A 21,725-nucleotide genomic window follows, 5' to 3' on the forward strand; every position below is an offset into this window, starting at 1 on the left:
ATCGAAACAAACTATCGACACCTATTCGGAATGTGTGAGCAATGCAAATGAATGCTAATCAGATGTTGAACACTAATTCGATACAAACAATCGCGCCTCGCTTAGCGATCCCCATTTCACACTGCCTTAGTCCCGATGAACTTGAATTTCCTCCCTTGCCCTTGCCGTCATCGTTTTCCATTAGCCGTGTGACTACGATTGTGCTCGGATAACCCTTCGTGGGTACTCTCATCGGTACGCAGACACAAATTAGCATGCCATCTTGAATTCCCCATTGACATACCTACTCCAGCCAAGAGAAGGCGAATGGGTTTCCTCCGGTTGCGCGTCTAATGCGTATGCCGTCCCACAAAAAAAAACCAACTGTTGCGCTTATGGCCTTCTCTCCTTCATTCATATAATGTACAATAAACACTTGAAAATTTCCTTCTACGCTTCTCCGTCCTGAAGGGTTCATGTGTGCATGGTAGAGTGTTTCTTAAACATGGTTGGTCATAATTCAATTCAAATTGAAAAATATGTTTTATTATATAAGTATAAAAAATCATATTTTCGGGTAAATTAATTAAATTTAAAAAAATAAATAAAAACTTATTTGAATTCTTTAGTTTGGGTATCATAATGAGGTCACTCTTTCACCTAGTCAGCATATTCAAAGACAGCTCAACTCCTAAGCACTTTCTCACTTCAACGGGTGACCGCACGAGTATTGAGTTTGGTTCATAGATTCCGGGTGGAGATAGCTTCCGGTTCAATGGTGCCCCGACAACCTGAATTTGGTGCATTCGTACGCCACGATCATGTCAATTAGTCCCCGGCGGAGGATTTAGCCTAGTCCCGACTTTCAATGCCCTTGAGCTCTCAGTCATTGAGCCGTTTGGCTTCTGCCGCGATCACGAACGAATCGGATAGTTCCCGTTGGCAGATCCATCCTATTCCGACGAGAACTTTCCCAACAGCGGGAGCTCCTCCGTATCCGGTAGTAATGCTCTGACCTGCGGCTGTGCGCTGGTCGCAAGTTGATAACAGTTGGGCCGCTGGTAGCCTCCAAAATTGCACTTCTCTCCGCTTCGATCCGGAGACATGTGAACAGGATGTGCTCAGCAGTTTCTGTCACGTCTGGACATTGTGATCAGGCGGGGGAAGCCGCATGTCCGAACCTGTGCAGGTATCACCTGCGTTAAGAACTGGGTCAAGCCAAAGTTTAGCTCACGGATGCGCAAGTTGTTGCTTCTTGCCGCGAAACTATTCCTCGACGAGATTGATCGAATAGGCTGCAGTCAATTCGATCTCCTCGACAGACTCTCCGTACACGGTCATCGTTACGTCATCGACGAATCTCACTAGCTTGACTCCTGGCCGGAGCTTTAACTTTAGCACGCCAATGGGTTGGGAAGTGTTGCGAGAATAATACTTTAATGATCGTCTTTAGCTTTATTGCGACCTTCCTTAACTGTGCGGTAAGATGCGCGGCTACAAAGCAAGACTGCTGAAGGTGACTGGGTTCGATTCCTGGTCTGGTCTAGGAAATTTTCGGGTTGGAAACTTTCTCGAATTCCCTGGGCTTCATAGCCGTGCGGTTAGCGACGTCAATCGTCTAGACACATGTGCTATGGAGTGTGGGTTCGATTCCCGCCCGGAAAGGAGGAAACTTTTTGAGTTCAAAAAATTCTCCACTGGTCCACTGGGTGTTAGTGTCCTGTCCGTTGCCTCATAGGTGTTAAGTGTTCAGTCTGTACGACCTCTGGTCAAAAACGGTGTCCATGTATTCAAAAAAAGTATCACCGTGCTGGCCTCATGATATACGATTGCGAAAATGGCTTGGCTCAGCAACCTCGCAGTTAATAAAAACTATAGTATCGCGAACGTGCTTACTAGCATTGACTGGTTAACCGTTATGAACCCTAACAACGTTGAAGGCTCCGCTCTTACTCTCTCGCACATCTTGGCGTATATAGTTGACCGACACGTGCCAAAGAGATCACAGACAGGATCTCACCCTCCATGGTTCTCGACTGAACTACGAAAAATGAAGTCCACTAAGAGAGCAGCTTTCAGAATTTTCTCAAAACATCGAACGCTATCTCTGATAAACCATTATGTGAGGCTTAATCATGAATACCAACGATCCTGTCGGCAAAGTGTTGCACAGTACCAACGAAATCTTGAGCACAAATTCAAATCTAAACCAAAATCCTTCTGGAATTACGTCAACGAACAGCGCTAGGAATCCGGACTTCCATCGACAATTAATTTGAATGGTGAAATCGTCTCAACTACTCAGGAAGTGTGCCGCCTATTTGTCGTAAAATTCGTGAGCGTTTTCAGTGACGAAAGGATGAGTGACAGCCAAGTCTCAATCGCAGCAAGGAACGTTCCCCTAAAAAACCAGTCTTTGGGTGCAATTAACATCGATGAAGACATGATTCTGAGAGCCGCAAATCAGCTAAAATCCTCACATAATCCCGGACCCGACGGCGTACCGTCAAAAGGCATATCGACAGTTTGCTCGTCCCACTTCTTTTCTAGTTCAGATCTTCGATCATCAATGGAATTTTCCCCTCCTGCTGGAAGTTTGCACTAATGTTCCCAGTCCACAAAAAGACAGAACAACTCGATGTGAACAGCTATCGAGGGATTACGTAATTGTGTGCCGTTTCGAAGCTGTTCGAACTTGACACTATGGAACCACTGCTTTCTGCAACTTCTTAGTGATGATCAGCACGGATTTACTATCGGTCGCTCAATTTCCACCAATTTACTGTGCCTCACGTCCTACGTCACAAACAGTCTAACAGAACAGGCTCAAACGGATGTTATTTATACTGACCTCTCTGTAGCTTTCGATAAGATTAATCACTTATTAGCCATTGCAAAACTGGACCGATTCGGAGTCAGCGGCAGTCTGCTGAACTGGTTACATTCGTTTCTTTCTGACCGCCAAAGTTTTCATGCACCATCCGGTATACTACAACTTGTAGTCTACAAGGGATGCCTTCGGTTGTCTTACGCAGATGACCTTAAAATCTTTTTGGAAATACATCCCTTCACCGATTGTCAGTTCTTACAACTTTTACAACTTGGTGCTTTCTGAAGTATGGTGGTAAACCCGGCCAAGTGTTCTGTCATTACTTTTTCTGGAGTTCGTCTTACAACAACGGTGCTAAGAGAATCAAATCTGTTCAACGCCGTTTCCTTCGATTCGCACTTCGTAGAATATCTTGGCAGGATCCGTTCCCCCTACCGAGTTACGAAAGCCGATGTCAGCTGATCAACTTGTAGCTACTTCGCGCAAGGAGAGATGTCGACAAAGCCATTATGATCGCCGATACCCTGCTGGGACGAATCGACTGTGGAGTTATGTTGGAACAAATAGACCTGAACGTCCAGTCACGCACGCTCAGTAACAGCCATATGTTGTGGTGGTCCTTTCGTCGTACAAATTATGGCATACAAGGAACTATTTGTGGCCTACAGCGTGTCTGTCTTCAACAGAGTCGCATCACTCTTCGATTTCCACGTCACACGGATCATGTTACGCCGAAGATTTTCATCGTTCTTCGCAGACATAAACAGACGAGGACAATGACAATGCTTGTTTAAATGTTTTATACCTACTTTGTATTATCTCTTGACAACATCTTTTCATATACACTTTTTTTCATCATTGGGGCTAAATGTAGCCTGTTGATGCAACAACCATAAAAAATAAAGAATAAAGCGCTAATTGAACACAAAGCTGCGAGGCGGCAATGTCGGGATGTGAAGCCCACTCTCTCCCGCCGAATGAGCTTTTACAGTCTTCTTCAAGCCCTGAGGCAGGCTGCTCGCTCTACCAGTAGTATACCTATGGCCTGCAATTCCGCGGTCGCGTCTCCCTCGCCATGGGAGCGTCACTCACTCGTTACAGAACCGCAAGGTCCTACTGTAGAAAGGGGTGACCTTTCACGCTCTGGTTGTAGGAGCGACTTTCTCTCTTTGCCTCGCTGCTTATCCTGTACCGGATAGCCAAACAGTATTTATGGGTGTAACCATCATCAACCCTCCACTGCAGATCGCCGGCCAAACGTGAACTGCAAAATGTTACATCTATTATCGATTCCACTCCGTTTCGCTGGAAGGCACCCCGGGAGCCTTCGATGCCCAGTACGACGTTCAGCTTGGTTAAAGCCTCTAGTAGCGTTTGCCACCTGCGGTTAGTGCAGCGGCTTCCTCACTCTGTTGCCCACGCATTGACGTCTCCTGCAATGACTACTGGCGTGTGACCCACCACCAGGTCTGATGTCAGCTGATCGAATGGGTGAATTATTCTATTGGCCACCTTGGTGGGGCATCTCAGCTTCAGTAGTACACTCTATCTTTACTATAATTGCACCCTATACGGTCTTGTGTTCACCACTTCCTGGATCTTCCCGTCTTACAAATCCCTGCTGATCTGAATTCGTCCGCTACTCAGTTCCCATTATTTGCAGGGATGCGGTACGGATTCGACAGGATAACGACGTTCGTGCTCGCTTCTTTTACCGACTGCCACAGCAATTACTGGGCGGCCGCACAATGATTGAGGTTGAGCTGCGTTGAGGGACGTACGCAGGGTCTTGTCCTTAGCTTATCTTATAGCTTAGATTGACTGTACATATCAATGGTTGCTACTCCGTGATCCAACTGAATAGAGGTTGGGGTTTTCCACCGAATGTTTGACATTTTTTTGGGTATTCGAACAAAAATCTTTTGAGATTTCGAACACAATCCTTCGATGATTGCTTTTGGATTCCAAGTACAAAATGTTTCCATTCGGAAGCTCAAAATGATCCCTTTCGGAAGCTGGAAGCTGGACACTGGAAGCACAAAAGAATTCGGTACATAATCCCAGATTTCACTCGGATGTCTGTAAGGATTCCGTTCGGAAACCCAAAACATCTTCGTTACGAAGCCCAACTTTTCTAATACGAACGAAATATTTTTCGGATTGAATTCTTTTAGGTTTCCGAGCGGGTAGTGTATCAATTTTCCTAAATTGTGAAGTGATTTTGAAGATTTCAATATTTCATGGAAAGGAATAAGGATGCAAAATATTCCGGGATCAATAGAAGATTTTTAAGTTGAATTTGGTTGAGAAGCTATCGGATTTCAGAAGCATACAAATCAATTCCTGACATTCAAGTAAAATATACAGAAGCACTGAATTTCAATAGATTTGAAATCTCGTAAAATCAGGAGAATGTTTCTTCTTCTTATTGGCATTACATCTCCACACTGAGACAGAGCCGCCTCGCAACTTAGTGTTCATTAAGCACTTCCACAGTTATTAACTGCGAGGTTTCTAAGCCAAGTTTCCATTTTTGCATTCGAATATCATGAGGCTAACACGATTATATTTTTATGCCCAGGGAATTCGAGACAATTTCCAATCCGAAAATTGTCTAGACCGGCACCGGGAATCGGACCCAGCCACCCTGAACATGGTCTTGCTTTGTAGCCACGCGTCTTACCGCACGGCTGAGGAGGGCCCTTGTTTAGGGATTACTGCGATTTTTAAATTGCTGAAATATTTGTAAAATGTTTATTTTTTTTTCAAGATCCAAAATAAAATTTTAGTTGAATTCAAGTTCATACTTGGAAGTTATTGAGAAATCAAATTTTACCCATCTAGATCGATCAAATACCCCACCATGCGACGGAAAACGGCTGCTGTTGTTCATTGAGCACTCTTCTCGCAGTTAGAGGTCCACATCAAGCGATTGGCGACGGTGGCTGTTGCTGTTACTCACATGTTTCACAAGAATCCGCACATGTGCTCACGATTTCACACTTTGTCTTATTTCTGTTATTTGCAGCGACGACTACCGACTACCGCGTTGTTACGCTGACGTCGATGTTTTACCGAAACCACTTTCAGTTGTTGCTTTCTTTAGGGCGAAGGTTTATTAGTCTGTTTTATTGAATGAATCGCGCGGGAGCTGCATTTTTGTTAATGATGTGACCCTTAGTACAGACATTCTCAGCCCTTTTAAACCACTATTCTCCATTGTAATCCTAATATTTTACACAACGATTACGTGCAATTTAAATTATAAATTTTGATTTGTCGGTAGTTTAGTATTCCGATGCATGGCTAATGGTTCAATTCATTTAAAAATTGGCAATCACTCAATCTGCCACTTATTTTCTTAAGTGTACGAAATATAAACCAATACGGTTGACTTTTTTTCCATCCAATCCGTAGTTTCAGTAATGAATTAATTATGGCGCTTGTATCGACTGAGCACCGATATTTGAGTTCTTATTTGCGCTTAATATAGCTTCTTGAAGGTGGTTTTCTTCTCAGTTGTCACTTTTGGGATCTACGTGTGCGATTTTGTGCATGCTACAGCGATGGTGATGATGATGATGGTGATGGCTGCGTAGAAGAAGTTTCGCACATGTTGCTTCTGATGAATTCTACTGAGAAGAATGTTGATGGGTGCACATTACATTTCGGAATCCGTTCGCATTTAATTGCGGAAAGACGAGCGTTTAAACTTTATGTGTTTTTAAATCATTGAACAGGAGTTACTCAAAATATTACTAATAACCAAATGTGTGTTTTTTACTGATCTGTATTTCAGGTGCAACCGTGGTATCTTGGCGTGTTAACAATCAAGAGCAGCTTTTCGTCAGGTATGTATTTGTTGGAAGTTTTTTACACGGCAAAAAATATTCGAGTCGATGTGAACTGTTCGACATGAAACTGCACTAGGGTAAGACGGTATAATATGCCCCCCCTAAGGCAACTCCTTGATAACTTTTTACTTTTCAACGCAATTTATGAAAACTTCGTGTTATTTGGTAGTCCAGGAAGTCGCAAATGCATTACCCGTGAGTAGTCATATAAAAATATTACAGATAACACGTAATAATGCTTTTTTGAAAAGTCGTGAAAAATGGATTTAAAAAAGTGCCTGGGCAATACGCCCCACCTTAACCAAAGACGTTTCATAACCCTTCATAAGTATTTTATCAATCCCATAATAAAAAGGTTACAAATCCTTATGTGCTTGACATTAAAAACCATCATAAGTCCATTTAAGCAGGATCGAATAACATTTCAATATTTTCCATATAATTTGGAAGCAACTGTTGCAAGCTCGCTGCGCTTGTGTCCAGTTGGTAAGGGCATATCGTCCTGCCTACACTGGGGCGCTTTGACCAGTGAAACATATTTTCGAAAAACGTTACATTTTTGAAGATGGAAGCAATATTATATCATATTAACCACTGAGAAAAGTTATTTTGTTGCCCAACTGAGAATTCCAGTGCAAGTTTTGCGGACAGTATGCTAGCGTCGCTCCAGAATGTTAAACAAACAAACATGAAAAGTTACATCAAAACTGTCACTTTTTGTATTTTGCTATTATTTTTATTAAGTAATACAAAAATACATCCACATTCACATAGTATGATGGGTTTACAAATATTTATGGGTACCAACTGATTTTGACCCTTAATTAGTTACAGTTTCCTAGAAATCAAAGGGGGGCGTTTTGGCCAGGTGGGGCGCATTATACCGTCTTACCCTACTTCATGATCACATCAGAAACAATAGCTGAGTTATTCGTACCGGCGTTGGGGGTAAACATTTTAGCTTCTACGCTGTTCAAACTGACTGTTTAAAAAAAATATGATTTATTCCGGTTTGTGTAAATCAGACACAAAAGTGACCAAACCAATACAGTAAAAACTACATCAATTCTGATCGTACCATTGCTACATATTGTGCTCCTAAACTTCATCTCACAGCTCATCGCATCAAAGACAAAGCAATGACCAACTAAAGGGATTTTGATTTCAGACCGCATCGTACATTAGTGCTGTGCGGTTCTTTTTTCTTACTGCTGAAGGAAGGTTTTAATGCTACCCGAAGCTATTTTAATTTCAACAGTGCTTCTCAGCGCTATTTGTACCTACTGATCCCGTTACGATCTTTGCTTGGACCCGTGCCTTCGTTTTACGTTGGACCCGTTTGCGGAAGTAAAATTCCGACAAGCGGTGGTAATCCTGCAGGGACACCGTTCTGGAAAAAAACTCTTAGAAGGTCACGTCTCCACGCTCAGCAATGAGCATTAATAAAACAAGAGGAAGGGGGAGTCTCTGAATTCTCTACTTCCTTCTAAGAAACAAAGTTTCAAGACCGCCCTGCCAAAGCGCGGAAAAAATAGAAGGAAGCTGAAGACTTCAGATGTTCCTTCTAATATTGAAAATAATTCTTCTTCTATCGAACTGAGCAATCATTTGATTCACGATGAAATTGAGCAAATGGAATCTACCTCTTCTTCTTCTTCTTCTTATTGGCATCACTTACCCACACTAGGACAGAGCCTAGTGTTCATTAAGCATTTCCACAGTTATTAACTGCGAGGTTTCTAAGGCAGATTACCATTTTTGCATTCGTATATCATGAGGCAAACACGATGATACTTTTATGCCCAGAGAAGTCGAGACAATTTCCAATCCAATCTAGACCGGCAGCGGGAATCGAACCCAGCCACCCTCAACATGGTCTTGCTTTGTAGCCGCACGTCTTCCACACGGTTATGGAGGGCCCGAACCTCTAGCTCAGGTGATTCGATTCATGCGATTTTGTGATTTTGAGTAACCCTCAGGGGATCAAGGTTTCATTTCAGATTGCCAGGAAGGGTGACTTCCGTGTTTTGCCGGGATTCTATGACGATCGCAAACGTCTTCTTTAATATTTAACTGAGAAGCGGCATAAATTCTTCCGGTAGGACGACAAAACTTAGCGATTGTTCAAAGTGGTCTTGAAAGGTCTCCCCAGTGATGATAAATCACTGGATGAGATTAAAATTGAAATTTCTCAATTTGATTTTCACCGGTTCAAGTAAGGCCGATACAAATATTAAATTTATTTTATGTCCGGCCGCTCTTCGAAGGTACGAGGGGGGGGGGATAAAAAAAATAACATAAAACGAAAAAAAAAGTCCAAAATGCAATTCTTCCATGATTTTTTTTAAATAATAATAGCAAAGGACGTTTAGAGAAAGCAAATAATATAAATATTTGTAACATATTTATCCAGTAGTGAATTTAACACCAAAATTTATGTAAATAAAAAAATACTGGAACTTAGTTCTGTAGAAATTTTAGTTTTTCTTTTTGTAAAAGGGCTGGTATGCTGCCTAGGCGCTTTCCCAACCCCCCACGCAATCTGAGATGTCTACTCAAGTGTCTGGTTGCAGATTCTCCTTTAAATATCTTACTCCAAGCAAAGGAACGATACACTGAAAACAACCTTGCTTTTTGAGAGTTACAGTTCCACTTGTTTTATGAAAAATAAAACATTCATCTAAAAAAGTTCAAAAATAAACTAATACTTTGTAAAAATGGCGATGGGTATTGTTACACAATACATAGGCTATACGGCACTGGGATTGGTTTCCTTTTTTCTCCACTCTTGACTTTCGAGCCCCACTCTGTTAGACTTTCGTCGCCAGGATATCTCAGGTCTGCCTCTTCTGCGATGTCCTGCCGGATTCATGTCCAGCACTTGCTTGTAGATTTCGTCTCCGCTCTTACGTGGCGTGTGGCCGGGCTACGCCCATACACACTGTGGAGCTGCTGTTTATATTGGATTTTGAGCATTCGGGATCCAGTTTTGAGGCTACCAGACTCGAGCTGTAAAACGTGATGAATACTTGCAAATCTATGTGATCTCTGCTAATACGCACCAAGTTTCACTGGCGTATAACATCACAGATTTCACGTTAGAGTTGAGTATTCGAGGTTTGGTGCATTGTCTTGACCGATTGGATCTCCATGTTCTATGTTAATCTTGGTCCGCCGCTCGACGTTGGTTGGCTTTGGTTTTCGACCTTCTCCACTGTTTGCCCGGCTACCATGGAATTGGAGTTGTTCATGCCCAACGATTTGGTCTTACTGACGTTGATGAGTAGGAGCGTACGACCAGGGTATTCAGTTTTCTGTTCATGGTAGAGCGTTGTTGCGTTGGTAGAGCAGTATGATCATCTGAGTCGAGGTCGTTCGATTGCTCTATGGTGGTGGGCTGCTAGAACGGCCCTTGGTTTCGTCGATTACGATGAGCAACAACAACAGAAATATAATAACTCTATCCTTGCCTCACTCTGGCGACTTCATTGTACAGGACTCTGGGTTTTGTCTAGACCTCCCTTGCTTCTAGGGACGCCCACAATTTTCTTGTGATTCAGACAATCCGAGGTCAATCAGTACCAAATGGAGGGACTCGTAGAAGAGAAGTGGGCAGTGAAGAATGCTGCTATCGAAACCGGCGAGAACAACTTGGGTGAGCTGCGCATTAAAGAATGGATTACAGATGTTACCCGACGGAATATTTAGGAGCGTATAGCAGCAGAGGCAGAGAAACGGGAAGAACCAGACAGCTGAAATGTTGGCTCGAGCACTTTTAACATCTTATTCCCGGCTGACCCTATGTTGTCTGTGCGAATGTTGAAGCAACTATTATGCAATATTTTGCTCCGCTCCGCATCATTCTGGAGCAGGTCAGCAAGGTGGAAGGGTCTCTTTATTTGCTATTCATTGACTACGGAAGGAGTTTCTTCTTCTTCTGCTTCTTCAATGGTTCTACATTCCAACTGGAATTTGGAACTTGGCCTGGTTTTCAGTTTAGTATTCTTACAGCATATTATTAAAAGCTTTTCTATGTCCGCCTTTGTATCTTGTGTGGCAAATACAATGAATACACTATGCCCAGGGTGTCGAGAAAGTTTCCAACTTCCTAGACCGGACCTAGAATCACACTCGCTATCTAAGGATTGGCAACGCAAGACTATTGGAGACCCCACGGAAGGAATTTATATTGTCTGAATCACGTATCTGTGTAGCGCCCATTGATGCAAGTGATTTTCAGATAGGGTCGTAGCTTTAACTGACCCCATTCAGATAGTCGCTGATGTGATGCAAGGATGCATTTTATCTCCACTGTTACTGCTCAACGTAATCGATAAGATCTTGGTGGGTGCGATTGACCATGTACCATACCTTGAGCAGTTTTGACAATTTATTGCTTTGAAATACCTAGACGACTCTAATTTGGCTAATGATGACGAAACGTTATATCAGTACTGCGACGCTCTCTTACGCTGAGTGGGCTCAACGAGCTGACCGTAACGTCTCACTATCAACGTAAGCATGAGTGAGGACAGCCCCTCAAACTTTGCAGTAGCCAGCGATCGAAGGATTTCAATATCTTGACAGTCTGATATTATCAGATTGCAAATGGGATGTCAGTGGAAGCACTAGTCAGAAAGGCTGTGGCTACCATCGCGAGGTTCCGAAATAAAAATTATACATATTTTTGAAGACCCAACCAGATTGGATTGATCCACGCACCAAACTTTGAATGTTCTACTCTGTCGTGAAACGTGTTGTGTAAAAGTAAAGATAAAGCAAATGATGTCTTAAATTTATATATCGGATGATAGCAGTTGGATATCGTGTGCCGAGCAACCAATAAATACCATATATCGATAACAATAGATATTCGAAATCGTGGATGGAAATGGGTCGGCCACATACTGCAATGGAGCTTAGAAGAAATCTGTAAGCAAGAGTCCCCTTTATATTCGTGACCTGACAGGATATAGAATATTTATGTTAATAGAGATAATGCTCGATTTTTCACTTTGAATACTTTTGGAGACAAATGTCTGGTCTGTAAATGATAAATCTCGTGCCATGATAAAAACAGTGATGCAAAATGTTCAAAATTTAAAAATCCTTAAATTTTTTTTTTCGCCCCCTCAATATTTTTGGAAAATTGAAGGGGGGGGGGGGGTGACATAAAATAAATTTAATATTTGTATCGGCCTAATTAAGATAAAAAAGAAATCTCGCTCTGGTACTTGTCGGAGCGGTATTTCTCAAGAATTTTATTTAGTACACATTAAAAAAGTCAACTAAATAATATGAAAAGTGATTTCCAACAACGCTGCACAGTAGGCCGCTTTTATGTTTGAACTACATTAATTATGCATTTCACACATAAATATTGGCAAGAAAAGTGATAGATGTTGTCCAGTCTATCACTTTCCAGGATTCTTTCACGAACTGACTGTGTATGTGTAGACTAGACTTAGACTAGACTAGAATTAACAAAAGAATTCCTGGAGGAACTCTTGGGGGAGCCTCCGGGGGAATTCTTGGAGGAACTTCTGGGGGAATTCTTGGAGGAACTTCCGAACGAATTCCTGGAGGAACTTCCGGCTAAACACCTGGAGAAACTTCTGGAGGAATTCCTGGATAAATTTCAGAGACACTCCTGGAGGTACTTCCGGAGAAACTCCTGGAGAAACTTCAGAACAAATTCCTGGAGGAACTTCCGCAGGACTTCCTGGAGAAACTTCCGTAGGAACTTCCGGAGGGATTCCTGCAGGAACTTCCGGAGAAATTCCTGGACGAACTCCTGGAGAAATTCTCGGAGAAACTTCCGGTGGGATTCCTGAAGAAATTATTTGACGAACTCCTGGAGGAGTTCTTGGACGAACTTCCGGAGGAATTCCTCGAGGAAGTTTCACAGCAATTCCAGGAGCAGCTTTCAGAGGACGTCTTGGTGGAATTCACGAAAAAATTGGAAAATTTCTATTGCTTGAAATAAGCTCACGCTGATCCACGATCCGCGCCGCCGCCACCGATTACCAACGACGTGACGCCGCCGCTGGCTGAAAATAATCTATTACGCCGCCGCCTATAAATTTTTAATCTGCGCACAGGTCTAGCCCCTTGTAGCCTTAGTATAAATTAGGTTAAGTTTAGTTTAAGTTGAAAACATTGTAATTCCTATATGGTTCAATCAGAGGAAAAATCCTAACTGCCAGAGGCAATTGAAATGTATTGATAATAACTAAAAATGTAACATAGCAAGGATGATTGTGTTAAGAAAACACGGAACACCTAGTCTAAGAGATGAATGCAAATGCAAATAAAATTAGTTTTAAAAAACGTCTAATGAACAAATTTTAAAAAAAATCAATGCATTCTACCTGATCGAACACTTCTGAATTGAAACCTAGAATCTAAAGGTTCGGAAGCCCCCGGTTGAGAGGCATGAAGGGTTTTTTTTCTGACAAACTCGATTGCTTCGTTGCAAAAGAATTTGAAGCATCCTTTTACGCTTCTCGGAAGCCTTCTTTCAAGAGGTTCGGAAGCTTTCTTTCAAAAGGTTCGGAAGCCTCCTTTCAGGATACTTCAAGATGGCCCGGAAGCATTGTTTTAAGACAACCGGAAGCCTTCTTTTAAAAGGTTCGAAAGCCTCCTTTTAAGAGGTTGGAATCCTTTTCCGAAAAGCTTGGAAGGCTTGTTTCAAGAGGCTCGGAATTATTTTTTTCAATTGGCTTGGATTGGAAGCCTACTTTCAACAAAAATAGAAATGTCAATAGAAACTTCATCTGGCAATTGAACAATAATTTTCATTTGATAACTTGCGGAAAAAATGCTCAAAACTATATTTGCACTTTGGAAATTTATAGAAAATTATTAAGATTTCCACACTCATGGATGTCTACTTTTGTCGACTGGTACAAATATGCGATCATAGGCACTAGGCAGTTTACAGGTGCAAGAAAAGCAAAATCTGACAGGTAGCCCCCGCTATAATAAAACGCTTTGTTTTCGCCAATTGACATTGACAATTCAAGTTAAAATTCAGTTTAAGATCATTATTTTTCACAATATGCTACATATCGTGAGTGTATAGAGAGATGATAAATGTGAGATTTTGTTTATACGCATAAAAAACAGATTACGCTATATAAATGCATCAAAATCCGTACCAAATGATGGAAACTTTATTGGTCATTTAATACGATATGGCAGCAATATGTTACACTTGTCGACTTCCGGTGAATGTCATAACCGGCGAATCGAAGTACGAATTCACTTCAACCGAGCTATCACCAAGCATCCAAAGTACGTACAAATATACCAACTAACCTGCTGCTTGACCATAATCATCGACATCCACTACGGTTAAACCCAAAAAAAACTTAATTGTCGATTTGAATGTTGGAGTCGCACGCGGTCCCATTCGAGCACGCATCACGCAACTACGCAGCGTCATCTCGTTGAAAGCCCATTAAATTTTCGCTCCCCGCTTCGTCTCTGGTACCTTTTTTTCTATCTCCGCATGATAAAAGCTAATAAATTTTTGTGCTTCAGCATAAATAGTTAGACAACTGACGAGAGTTGGTTGACCACCACCATAACTATACACACCATTATGGATCTCTTTGGTCGGTTACTCCACGAATCGGATGATGGTTACCTTCGTAATGGAAGTTCCTACGAAACGCCACGTGTCGCCCGAAATGACGGTGGAAAAGGTCAGAAGATTGAAACAGACAACATCCCGTTGTCATTACGGGGAAATAGACAACTCTATACTGACGATGCGCGGCGGCAGGTGTAATAACTCGACGATATTCGCCGTCTGTCATCATCAAAAGACATTCGGAGCGATGCAGCGCGCGACAGTTTTGGAGCTCGACGATAATTACCACCGATACCATCTTGGTATGACGTGAAGTGCGTCTCTCGAGTCTGTTTCCTTTGTCTATTGTTTCGCAAGTTTAATCGTTTCTCGGCTCTTTATGTTTTTCTGTAGCTACCAATAGTTAAGATAGATCTAAAAATCAATTTTTCTCCACACAGAGGCAAGGCGGACTTTTTTACGTCATAATAAAAAAAATATTTCAGGGGATAATTTTAAAGATGAGTACAAAAGATCCTTTTCGGAATTACACTCATGAGCCATGACTCCGGATCGCATAATCAACATGATGTGTGATTTCATCCGCAAGCTTCAACATTTCTACTCAATGAAATTCTCAACGGCAGCCCAAAGAATCCTTTGCGTGCCAGTTCAAGATTACCACACACAGCAGCGCATCAAAGAACAGTGGCAGTGTCGTTTCCGGGAAGCGGATGGAGGCGAAAAAAAAATCTTTCGAAACTATGCGAAAAAAGTTCCACTGCTTCATGTCGTCCTTGCATGTGCTTCTCGGTGACAACGACGACGGTTTCTGGTTAGCATTGGGGTGGATCTAAATTGGTAGCTTCATTTCCGGATTTCGTTGTTCAGGACATGTAATTGTGTTTTTTTTAGTATTATTTCGATACGCAAATTTGCGAAAACTTTACAGGTGACATTTTTTTCCAGAAACTTTATCCGTCAACCCCATATTAGGCTGCTCAAGCCTTACGGACGTTGAATGATGTGGTGGCTCGTTGCTGTTCATGTTTGAGCACTTCGCTTTCTGCTGGTGACGCTTCTGCAGCGGCGCGCCCCGTCTGTTGATTGTAGCAAAAGTCCTATCAAGCGAGCTTACCGAAAAAAAAGCTTCCAGCAACGCGCCCTCGTTCCTCCGTTGTCACCCAGTGCCGCTGCCAATTATGTATATGAAAACTCATTTCATTTAAAGTTTCGTGTACGCTTTTTTCAAAGTTGATGGCGGTGGAGTCGCTAGCAGCAGAAATTCACTTGTAAAAACTAGGCTCTCACTTTGGCGCGGCATCGACGTCGCCGTGGTCGTCAACGTTATATTTCTTTGCCCTGATGCTTTTCCGAGCTGACATGCGAATGCGCTGCGGACAAAGCGTCTACGGCGTACTGTGGGGGGACAGCAAAGGGGTGTAACCTCAATAGGATGGAAATAGCAATGTATCTTTATACTTAACTCTGAAACAGAAAAAAAAGATGTCAACTTATCTGTCCTAAAAAAATAGGGGCGTCGTACAGGAAGTAAGGTAATTGTAGAATGTAGACGATCAAAAGTGAGGATATTCTTCTTCTTCTTCTATTTTTCTTCTTCTGTAGTTCTACATTCCAACTGGAACTTTGCCTGCTTTTAAACTTATTATTCTATTAGCATTTTCTTAGTTTTTCTATGACCGCAATTGCCTAAGTATGTATCTTGAATGGCAAGCACAATGGATACACTATGCCCAGGGTATCGAGAAAGTTAACAACCCGAAAACATTCTAGACCGGACCAAGAATCGAACTCGCCATCTCCGGATTGGCAATCCTACATCTTTTCTCGCAAGGCTATAAAATATGTAGGTGAGGTCAGGTATCGTAAAAATTCAAAACTTTAATCGAAATTTACACTGTCCAATCACATCGGTCGCTAACAACGTCAGAATAATATTACGAAGCATAGGGAGCGGGATTATTTGGGCAGCACCCCCTATTCCCGTCAGCACCCTTAATAACTCGACCGCGTTCCAACCAAATGGCTTGATTTTTTGTACATCACTAGATATCGACAGAAACAAACCATGTACAAAAAATCAAGCCATTTGGTTGGAACGCGGTCCAGTTATTAAGGTTGCTGACGGGAATAGGGGGTGCTGCCCAAATGGTTCTCTACCCTATTTTAAAATTATTTAAACTACACAATGACACATTTTGAAAGATAAATTGTTTCCAAAGATGGAACATTCAGATGAGCCCTTAATGGCTCAATTTTCTTAATTGTAACTGTAAGATTTTATTCAGTTAATACATGTTGTATCTAATATTAAGCACAAAAGCAAATCATCTCATACTCAGAACGATAAAGCGATAGGCCTTATTGGCCACTGTCGGATCCCCGGGGCATGCCCCGTGATAAAACTAAAAGAAAGGACATTTCCGTTTTTAGTTCCAAACCCATTATGCGACTGCTCTTTCTTTGTAAATAAGCTTCTGATGAGTTCGTGCCAGGCCGGAGTGGCCTGTGCTGCACATAAAAGTCTTCTCCATTCAGCTCGCTCCATGGCTCCACTTCCCCAACATGATCATTCCACCTTGCCCGCTGTGCACCTCACCTTCTTGTTCCCGTCGGATCGTTGTCGAGAACCATTTTCACCGGATTACTGTGCGACATTCTGGCTACGTGCCCGGCCCACCACAGTCTTCTGATTTTCGCAGTGTGAACGATGGGTGATTCTCCCAACAGCTAATGCAACTCGTGGTTCATTCGCCTCCTCCACGTACCGTCCGCTATCTGCACCCCATCATAGATGGTACGCAACACTTTCCTTTAGAAAACTCCCAGTGAGCATTGGTTCTCCACGAGCATCGTCCAGGTCTCGTGTCCGTAGAGAACTACCCATTAGGGTGGTTCAAAAAATTGATTTCGCTTCACAGTGCTTATCTGATTCTTTACCATGTTCTGAGTGTCCTCTGAAAATTTGAGCTCATTTGGATTAAAACTTATTTAGCACAAGCCGTTTCAAGTTTGCATGCAGATCAGTATGGGGAAATTTATTTTTTCTATTATACTGTTATTGACGCTTCCCCATCTACGCTAAAAGGAATACTCAACAGCTTTCACTCAGTGAAAACTGCAGCTTAATTAATCGTTCCAATAATTAGTAATCGAATTTAATCTATACCGTGGTTTTCTGGTGCTAATTGCATAACTCATCAACAGGCAACATTGCGGCTCGTGGCGCGGAAGATAGCACACAAATTCAGGCTACTATGATGCACTGCACATTTCAGTGATGCCCTCACAGAAGTTTAACGATCATTACTTAAGATTCGCAACCTGTCTTAAAATCGATTACTAATTATTGGGGCGATTAATCAACATGCGGATTTCGTTGGGTGAAAGCTGTTGAGTATTCCTTTTAGCTATGCAGGTTTTCTTTTAACCTGCGCTTAATGGAGAAACGTCATTAAAAGTATAATGAAAAAATAAATTTCCTCATACTAATTTGCATGCAAACTTGAAACGACTTGTGCTAAATCAGTTTTAATCCGAATAAGCTCAAATTTTCAGAGGACACTCAGAACATGGTAAACAATCAGATGAGCACTGTGGAGCAATTTTTTTTGAACCAGCCTACTACCTATCTTATAAGCGTTTTGTAGATTGTCAGGCGGTACGGTTGTTGTGTACGGCGGCGAACTCTATTCGATCGGAGCGTCTTACGGAGTCCGAAGTACGTACGATTTCCAGCCACTATGCGCCTCAAAATTTCTCTGCTGGTATCGTTATCGGCGGTCACCAGTGAGCCCAGGTATACGAATTCTTCAACCACCTCGATTTCGACACCACCGATAGAAACTCGTGGTGGGTGGCTTACATTGACCTCTCTTGAGCCTCTTCCTATTATGTACTTCGTCTTCGACGTGTTGATGACTAGTCCAATGCGTTTAGCTTCGCTTTTCAGTCTGATGTAGGCTTCCTCCATCCTCTCAAAGCTACGTGCCATGATATCAATGTCGTCGGCGAAACCAAATAACTGGACGGACTTCGTGAAAGTCGTACCACTCGTGTCAATCCCTGCCCTTCGTATTACTCCTTCCAAAGCGATGTTGAATAGCAGACACGAAAGACCATCACCTTGCCGTAACCCTCTACGCGTTTCGAAGGGACTCGATAATGCCCCTGAAACTCTAACTACGCACATCACGCGATCCATCGTCGCCTTGATCAACCGTGTCAGTTCATCCGGAAATCCGTTTTCGTGCATTAGCTGCCATAACTGGTCCCGATCGATTGTATCATATGCGGCTTTGAAGTCGATAAATAGATGATGTGTGGGCACGTTGTATTCGCGGCATTTCTGCAATACCTGACGTATGGCGAACATTTGGTCTGTGGTATATAGGTCTATAGAGTCACGGATACAAATTTCATCCATTTGCTTCAAAAATATACATGTTTCTTTTCAAAATGGTAATATGTTTGAATCAAACATATTTATTTTTAAAGCCAAATTAGATCCCGGTTTGTTCAATACATACACTAGTGGGCAGCAGACTGTAAAATAATCGATTTTTTTTAGTGAAGTCCATTTTTCTTCATTTGTCAGTTCACTTCCGACACATTCATAGTCGGCTCTGGACAGTCAATATTCAGTTGAATATTAGTCATTGAATATTTATGCACATTTTACAAATTGATAAATTATCTGAAATCTGAACACGTTTCAAATGAGTAAAGTGATTTATCACACAGGACTGAATCCGATTTTCATCCGCGAGGCACTTTCAGCGGTAAACATCAACATAAACAATGATAATTATGTTTTTTTCTGCACATAGTAAACACATTCAGTGACAGTCGAATGAATGATTTCGTGGAGTAGTCGTCTGACTATGTCATTCTATGTTTTGAATATTCATGCGATGTTTGTCAAAATTCGGACTGAAGTTGCTTCATGAAGATGAATATTTTAAGCTCTGGTGGGCAGCCCCTCGCTCGCTCTTGCAAAAGTAAATAAAAACTCGAGTTCGGATCGGATCCGATCGGAAGTCAGCAGATGAGCAGGAGCAAGAGTGGAATCATATGTTTCTTGCTTCCAAATTGATGATGAGCATGTTTTTTAGGTACAGAAAAGTAAGTACATGAAATATGAACGTTTGAAATTGTGAAATCTGGTAGTCAAATGCTACCAGAATATGAAAAATAGTAGAATTGATAAGAAAATATTATGAGTGGTCGAACCAAAACAATAATATCCTTGTTTGCTTCAAACATTTAGCTGGTTGAAACAACTTTAAACGCACATTTGATTCAATAAAAAGTTTTCATTCGTTTCAAATGCAACAATATGTTTGATCCAAACATATTTATTTTTGATGCCAGAACAAACTGAATTTATGTTTGTTTTTAACGTAGTTTTTTCTGCGTGGTGTTCACCCATAAATCCTGCTTGATACTGCCCCTAGCAGCACAAGTCAGACCAATTTGGTTGCAGCAACTTAAATATGACCGAATTCAGTTGTGTATAGGTTGCAGAAACCACCATACCACATGTGTGCTACTCGGAGCCCCACGGTATTAGTCGGCGGCATAAAATTTGGGAGAGTACCTTGTAGGCGGCGTTCAGCAATGTGATTGCGCGGTAGTTGCTACAATCCAGCTTATCGCCCTTTTTGTAGATGGGACACACGACACCTTCCATCCACTCCTGCGGCAGAACCTCATCCTCCAAACCTTGGTAATTACCCAATACAGTGCTACAGCCAGTGCTTCACCACCGTGTTCAAACAGCTCTCCTGGTAGTTAGTCAACTCCAAGGGCTTTGTTGTTTTTCAGCCGGCCGATCTCCTCCTGGATTTCCTGGAGATTCGGAGCCGGAAATCGCATGTCCTGCGTGCTCCTAGGTTCATTACCATACCGCCACCGTTGTCTGCCATATCGCCATTCAGGTGCTCTTCATAGTGCTGCCGCCACTTTTGGATCACCTCACGCTCGTTTGTAAGACGGTTCCGTTTAGGTCCTTACACATATCGGGCTGTGGCACGTGGCCCTTACGTGAACGGTTCAACTTCTCATAGAACTTTCGTGCGTTATTCTCTTCACGGTCTCGATCTTCCTGCTGGCGCGTTTTCCTCCGGAAAATCGAGTTTTGTCTGTTCCGCGCCCGTTTGTATCGTGCCTCGTTCGCCCTCGTGCGGTGTTGCAGCAATCTCTCCCATACTGCGTTCTTCTCCTCAACTAACTGCTCACATTCGCCGTCATACCAATCGTTTCTCTGATCCAGGGGCACCGTGCCAAGTGCAGCGGTAGCGTTGCTTCCAATGGCGGATCGAATATCTCTCCAGCCATCTTCATGAGACGCTGCGCCTAGCTGCTCTTCCGTTGGGAGTGCCACTTCCAGCTGCTGCGCGTAGTCTTGGGCTAGTCTACCGTCTTGTAGCCGCCCAATGTTTAGCCGCGGCGGACGACTCCAACGCGTGTTGTACACCGTCGAGATTTTGAGCGCAGACATACTGCAACGAGGTAGTGGTCGGATTCAATATTCGCACTGCGGTAAGTGCGTACGTTCGTGACGTCGGAGAAGAATTTACCGTCGATTAGAACGTAGTCGATTTGGTTTCCCGTTACTTGATTAGGTGATTTCCATGTGGCCTTGTGGCTATTCATGCGGGGGAAGAAAGTGCTTCGGACTACCATTCCGCGGGATGCGGCAAAGTTTCTGCATCGTTGGCCGTTGTCGTTCAATACGGTATGCAGACTATCCGGTCCGATGACCGGTCTATACATTTCCTCCCTTCCTACCTGAGCCTTTATGTCACCGATGACGATTTTGACGTCCCGCAGTGGGCATCCATCGTATGTCTGCTCCAGTTGTGCATAGAACGCTTCTTTCTCGTCGTCGGGTCTCCCTTCGTGTGGGCAGTGCACGTTAATGATTCTATAGTTGAAGATACGGCCTTTAATCCTCAGCTTGCACATCCTTGCGTTGATTGGCTGCCACCCAATCACGCGTTGGCGCATGAAAAGGTGGTTCAGGTTTTATTATTCTGGGAATTCAGTAAATTTTGAAAGAAAAAATAAAAAAATTATTCATTGGCATTTCGAAAAAAATCGCGGACTTTTCTCTCAATACCACTCGTTATTTTTTGCACAGTAGAACGGTCAACTTAATCTGTCATTTTTTTCAAACCACTTCTCCATATAAGATGGTTTTCTAACTGTTTTGCACCATTTCTCAAGTTTCCATACACAGATAAAAATATGTTGTGATTTTAAATGTATTTTCATGCACATATTTGGAGCATGCAAATAAACGTAACATTCAATCGATCTCACTATTCTTTTAAATCGAAATCAATTTAAAAGGTGCTTGATTGTAAAATTCACCCAAGTAGCACACGCAACATCTTACAAAAAGCACCTTGTTTCTATTCAGCTTCATTAAAGGCATTGGAAAAACATCAAAGCACGAAAA

At 42.4% G+C, this 21,725-nt stretch overlaps 1 protein-coding gene across 1 annotated transcript in view; it reads left to right on the top strand.

Annotated features, from left to right (window-relative positions):
• Positions 1-21,725, top strand: part of LOC134212830 (uncharacterized) — a 148,187-nt gene that overhangs the window by 34,642 nt on the left and 91,820 nt on the right. The window contains exon 2 of the mRNA XM_062691048.1: positions 6,609-6,660. Coding sequence (XP_062547032.1) covers positions 6,609-6,660 — 52 coding nt within the window. The remainder of the gene's footprint in view (positions 1-6,608; positions 6,661-21,725) is intronic.

Source organism: Armigeres subalbatus, chromosome 2, assembly GCF_024139115.2.
Source record: "Armigeres subalbatus isolate Guangzhou_Male chromosome 2, GZ_Asu_2, whole genome shotgun sequence".
Lineage (NCBI taxonomy): Eukaryota > Metazoa > Arthropoda > Insecta > Diptera > Culicidae > Armigeres > Armigeres subalbatus.